We start from the raw sequence: 5,873 nt of genomic DNA on the forward strand, positions 1-5,873 counted from the left end.
CACTTAATACTGACCACCCCCTGTGAAATAGGTATTATTACAGCCCGTTTTACAGAAGAGGAAACTGAGGCTCAGAGGAGGTGTTTTTTGTTATTGTTGCTGTTGCTGCTTTTTTTTTTTTTTTAATGTTCCCCCAAATCACACAGCTACTAAGGGGGGAACTAGAATTTGAATCTGGATCCCAAACCAAACCACTGAGATTTTGGGATTGGTCACCAAAGTTCTACTCCATTCTCTTGGAGCCCCTGACAGCCTCTCTTGCTGAGGTGTAACTAGCTCCCTCCTTCACTCTCTTCATCTCCAGATGCTAAAGATGGCTTGGTGGTGAAGTTAGTGACCCAGGTATTACATTTTTACACCTGGGGACCCTTCCTGGCGCTTGAAAGGAATAGTTTGAACACAAAGTAAAAAAGAATAAAGGCATGAAAAACAGCATCTCAGTAAATGCAAGACAAGAGCATAAATAGGTTCTCTGCTTTTGCAGCATTGTTTATTACAAAAAGAAACCTACGATGATTTTTTTAAACAAAGTTCAAGGCTGCAGGACTCATCTCTGAGGCTGATCCATCTTAAATACTAGTAGGGGGAGGAGGGCTCCTGTCAGAGCCTCCCACCCCATTTCTGAGGTTGGACCCGCGGGACAGTGTAGCTTTCCTTTGAGGGTATGTGCAGGAACCCACGGGGTCCCTAATCTGGCCTTCTGCAGCACCCCCTAGGGAGTGCCACGGTTGCCCTCCCCCTGCACACCTGGGAGCAAAGTTCCAGGAAGTTTCCCACCTGAGTTAGGAGGTGAGCTCAAGTTCAGCATCTCCGCCTCAGCTCCAGGAAGCCACCCCGCATCACGTGGCTTCTGGAAAATGCACTCTCAGAATGGATTCAGAGAATAATCACAGGTAGAGAAAGTAGAGGGAGCAGCAATTCAAACTCACCCTTGACCCTGTGCCCCAGGAGGGGGTGAGGTCTGTCCAGCTCCCTGTTCCATTCCTTCCACACCCACCTCCCTGCAGATGCTTCCACCTCTCAGAGGAGGGCTGTCCTTCCTGAGTGGGACTTTTCATCCTTGAACTGGAGTGCCTTTGTGTGTGGTGGGGGAGGGCGGGAGGACCTGGGATCTCTCAGGCCTTCCAGAAAGCTGGAGCACATAAATACAAACCTAAAACCAGACGTTTCCTGCCAGCAGGCATCAACTGCCCCCGAGGCTTCAGCTGTGGCCAAAGAGGCCAGCGTGGCGAGCTCCTGTCTCAGATCCAGCTGATGGCAGGGAGTGGGGAGGTGCTAGCATCTTCCTTGGCCCCCTTCACTGTCCTTTGCCCTCCCTGTCATCAAAGAGGTTGGGGTTCTCTGCTAGCGTGGCTCGGACTTTTTTCTTCTCCTTGAAGCGGCCCGAATTGGAGACTTTGACGTGCTTGCCCTTCGTGTTCTTGTCCACAATCTTCTCCAGGCGGGTATTAAAGTTGCTGTTGGGGCCCCCGCCATCAGGCCTTGGGGGCTCTGCGCCGCCCTCAGTTTGGGTGTAGGTGTCAGGGATCTCATACAGCACCTTGGGAGTGGATTTCTTTTTCCGGAGGAAGGTCAGCTTCCACCAACCAACTTCGGTCATGGTGCTCTCAGACCCGAGGGTGGGGCTTTCTGCAGGAGCAGGGGGTGTAGAGAAAGGGGTCAGTGGGGAGAAGGGGCGGGGGCCTCGGAGCAGCCCTTTCTAGTCTCCCAAACGTGGGCTCTTTTCATAGCCTGGGCTTGAAAGAATTGAAGCCTGGGGCCAAATGAACCCAGGATTCAGGTAGGTGATGCAATACTTTTGGGGTATATCAGGAGAGAGAGGGGTCTGGGGAAGGGGTGGCCAAGAAGACATCCATGGGGAAGCCATCTGAGCCAGGCGGAGGGGACAAGGGGACAAGCAAACACCACTGCCAAGCAGCTTTGACACTCCAGGCCCCTTGGGGCTGCAGGAAGGGGAACAGCTCGCCCGGTCACACAGCAACAAGGCCTTTGCCACCTTCCCATGCTCTTCCTGCTATACCGCCAGGCCCTGCTGCCAGGAGTGGACAGATGGTCAGCTGGTATCAGACGGACAGAAACACCCTGTGCATTTTACTTGGAATTCATTACAAGATTAAATAGGATTTGTGATGTTCAGAGTAATTTGGACTTCCCAGTGGTCACCACCACGACTAAATGAGCAGCCGGGGTTTTTCTAAGGGGGAGAAATGTCAGGCTGGGAGCGGGAAGTCCCGAGGACTGTTCCAGCCTCGTGACCTCTGGCAAGTGACTTCTCTGGACCTCGGCGTCCTCACCCGTCCCTTTCAGCCCTAACATTTAGCTCTAATGTTAATCCCTGCCCATGAGGTAGACATGCTTTGCAAAGTATTCAATAAAATTTATGCTAATGTGATCATTATTGAGGGGTGGCTCCCCTTCCCCATACGGCTTCCACAAGGACAGGGGTTTGAAGGGGACCTGAACATTTGGAAGGAAGTTTGGTGCGGCCAAGAGGTACATGTGGGATCTGGTTTTCACAGGCTGGACCCTCCCTAAGGATGCCCCACAAGAGGTGGGGCAAGGGGGCTGAAATCCAGCCTTCTCCCCTGACAACATAATGTGTCGTGACACAGCTGTGGCCTAGCCTTTTACTAATTTCCACAAAGTTGCCGCCTGAGCTAGTGGAACTTCTGGCAGATGAAGTTGCCTGGACAGCACAAGAAGAAGAGAGCATAGATTGGAGGAATTAAGATCAATGAAAAAGCAGGCAGAGCAATGAGAAATGGAGACATCTCTGGGCCTGGAGGGGTTGGTGGTCTGGTTCTCAGGACTCCGTGGCGTGGGCTGTGAAAGTCCTGAGGAGGAGGGTGCGATAGCCACAGTACACAGTACAGAAAGCTAGGTGGTCAGCCGGCCTAAGCCCAGGCAAACGTGTCACCTCCTTTTACAAACTGATGGTCTTGGGAATTCCCTGGTGGTCCAGTGGTTAGGACTCCACGGTTTCACTGCTGAGGGCCCGAGGGCCTGGGTTCAGTCCCTGGTTGGGGAACTAAGATCCCGCAAGCCATGCGGCGTGGCCAAAAAAACCAAAAAACAAACAAACAAAAAAACCCTGATGATAAAAAAAAAAAAAAAAACCCTGATGGTCTTAACTACATTTACATTTTCTAAAAAGACCAGAAAGAAATATGACAAATGATTAATATTGGTTTTCTTTATGTAGAAGGAATAGGGGATGTTTTCTCCTCTCCAATTTTTGATTCCCAGATTTTCCATAATGAGTCTGGATTTCCTTTAGAGGGGGAGCATATCAAATTCAGAAAAAATGAAAGCAGGATACTGACCTCGGCTTGGAATGAATTGCGTGCCTGCCTCCATGGCCCCCTCGTTGCGGTCATCCCCTGGCCCTCCGTATACCCATCCCCTTGCCCAAAGCAGATGCCCAGTGGATTGCTTCCCACCTCTCTGTCCAGGAAGCAGATCCCACTTTGCCAGCTCTGTCCCTCGAGCTGAGCTCAAGTAGCAAGAGAATCCCAGGGAGATCTAGTGCAGCTCCCAGTTAGAAAGTGAAGGAGGGGTGAGTAGTCAGATAAATACCTTCAGGGCACCCTGGAGAGGTGAGCGCACTAAGGGGACAGCCTGAGAGCTTTGCTTTGGCAGTCTGCCCCACCTGGGCTGAGCACAGCCTTGCACAGAACTTGGTGTGCCAGAATGGGTTTCTGGAAGGAGTTGTGGGGAGGGCTGGGAAGGAGGGACAGGGCACTTGCTTGGCCTGTGGGTGCCCCAGTCACCACCTGGTCCGGGGCAAAGTCCACAGCCCCACCACCTCCCACTGCCAAGGAACGTGGGGAGTGGAGGATCCAGCTCCTGAACCGACAGTAACCACCAAACTGCCTAGCTCCATGAGAGGAAGTGGCCTCTGCTTGTGCCAGTTAAAATATACCCACTTTAACAGGTATTTGGACTCGGCATCCACAGGGCTTAACTCTCCTTGGCGTAAAGGGAGCAACAGATCACAAGGAACTTGTCAGAAAACCACAGAGAGAGGTCAGAATAGCCCTCGGACCCTGCCCTGGAGCCTCTACCACGGCACCAAGGCACTGGTGCCCTTGTCTCCTGGCCTTGAACTCTGGTCTCTCCAAGATGCTTTTTGCTACGCCTTGCTGTCCCTTCTGTCCAGGAGGACATGCGTGCACCAGTAAGCAGGTGTTTGGCCCTCTAGGCAAGCCTGACCTATGGAAATCTGAACTTGCAGAACAGATAAATTAGTGGACTATTCTTTGTTTTACAAGATAACCTGGCTATAAGATTCTTTTAAATAGTGAGCTACCCCAAAGTAGTATAAAATCTGATTTGCTTTAGAAAAAAAAAAAGTGACACAATAGCCAAACTTCCCAGGTATCCAAAGTTGCAAAGAGCCAGATGCCTACAGCCACATGTCCATGCCTAGTCACAGGAGGCTAGGGGGGCCTCGGCGGAGGGAAAGTACTTGGGATTTTGAGCAGACTCAGCATTTGGTGACACGTCTGCTTGTGCAGGACCCTGAGCAGGCCAGCGCTGAGGGCAGGACCCTTGCCCCGGGGCCTTGCCACCCATGGGATGATAGAAATCAGCCCTGAAGATGTAAGCTACACCTCCGCTGTTTGCACAGCTTGGGAACCCACAAAGCGCCTCACGGGACAGCCTGCCACCCCCTGCCTATGGTGGTCAGCACCCTGGCATGCATGTAGGCACCCCAGGACAGCCTCCACCGTGCCAGCTGGGTTCTGTGAGCTCCCCTAAGGGCCTTGCCCAGACTGGGCTAGGCTCCTTCTCAGCTGGGACAAGTTAACCATTGACAGGGGTGGAGGTGGAAGGGTGGAGGGGGATTGAGGGAGCAAGTCAGCATCCATGTTGCAAGACAAAACTCAGAACCCCCATCCCCCATCTCTCTGCAGGACCCCTGTGGTACTCCTTCACTCTGCGTGAGACTGGGGGACCCTGGATAGGACAGGGAGATGGTCCTACCGGCCAGCCAGAAACATCCTCCAGGCTGGGGGGTAGGAGATGGTAGGCTCCAGCTCAGCAAGAGTTAACAGAGCGCTGCTCTGGAGTTAAACTTTCCCAGAAGGAGCTCTCTTGGAGGCCTGGATTGACTCCAAGAAGCCAGTGGGATGAGTGGAGTTCTGCCTGCCCACCTAGCGAGAGATGGGGGCCTGTGTGCCTGGGTCCCCCTCCCAGCTGGGCTTGTCAGCTGTGGAGCCAGAACTGGGTCCCCTGACAGAGGTCTGTGCCTTGGTTTCCCCTCCTGCCCACCCTCTGCCTGTACCTGTGATCCCGACTGCTCCGGGCTGGAGGCGAGAGCTTCCCTAGAGAAGGAGCTGAGTGGAGGAGCTGCCCCGAGGGAGACTGAGGGAGGTAGGGGTGCCTCCGGGGTGCCACGCCAGGCAAGGCTCAGGCCAGGAGAGCTGAGCAGGAGCAGCTGTGCGGCAGGTGAGAGAGAAACAGGTGCAGGAGCGGGTACCTGCTGGGCGCTGCAGCTCCAGGAGTCAAGGTGAACCTGAAACCCAGCCCTTCCCGGCTAAGTAAACAGAAGCAGAGGCTGGCTTGGCTGATGAATATTCATCACCCCAGAAATCCAACCCCAGCAACCACCACCCCCCCGCACCCACCCAGAAGCCAGGGTCCTCCAGGGACCGCCCAGCCAGGAGGAGGCAATCCTGAGAGAAGTCTGAGGTGGGGAGAACACGGGAGCCTCTCTCCTCAGTTTCCCCACTCTCAGGTGCCTGGTGGCACCCCCCAGCCATAAGCAAGGTCACCCCCACCCATTTCATGCCCCAAAGAGACCAGACCCTTCCCCGGAATGAACTGCCGCCTGAACATCGCCCCGGGCACAGTTGGGGAAGGGTTAAGGG

General features: G+C 53.8%; 1 protein-coding gene across 2 annotated transcripts; it reads right to left on the reverse strand.

Moving 5' to 3' along the window:
- Window positions 1–456: 456 nt before the first annotated feature.
- On the reverse strand, window positions 457–5,530 carry PRR15L (proline rich 15 like). Of its 2 annotated transcripts, none has more exons than XM_061175198.1 (2): window positions 3,324–3,675; window positions 457–1,629 (listed from the first exon to the last, which is right to left on the reverse strand). In XM_061175198.1, exons 1-2 carry the CDS (start codon window positions 3,355–3,357, stop codon window positions 1,298–1,300), a joined length of 366 nt encoding a protein of 121 aa, XP_061031181.1. In that variant the 5' UTR covers window positions 3,358–3,675; the 3' UTR covers window positions 457–1,297. The 2 variants fall into 2 exon arrangements, with proteins under 2 accessions (XP_061031181.1, XP_061031182.1); XM_061175199.1 differs by lacking the exon at window positions 3,324–3,675 and adding an exon at window positions 5,288–5,530 and having other exon boundaries at window positions 458–1,629.
- Window positions 5,531–5,873: the final 343 nt, after the last annotated feature.

This window comes from Eubalaena glacialis, chromosome 19, assembly GCF_028564815.1.
Source record: "Eubalaena glacialis isolate mEubGla1 chromosome 19, mEubGla1.1.hap2.+ XY, whole genome shotgun sequence".
NCBI classification, from domain to species: Eukaryota; Metazoa; Chordata; class Mammalia; order Artiodactyla; family Balaenidae; genus Eubalaena; species Eubalaena glacialis.

Bases quoted from the DNA above. Each gene is read 5' to 3' on its own strand.
- PRR15L (XM_061175198.1), bottom strand. From the start codon at position 3,357: ATGGAGGCAGGCACGCAATTCATTCCAAGCCGAG. The intron at 1,630-3,323 runs GTCAGTATCCTG...CTGCTCCTGCAG, and splicing joins GCAATTCATTCCAAGCCGAG to AAAGCCCCACCCTCGGGTCT.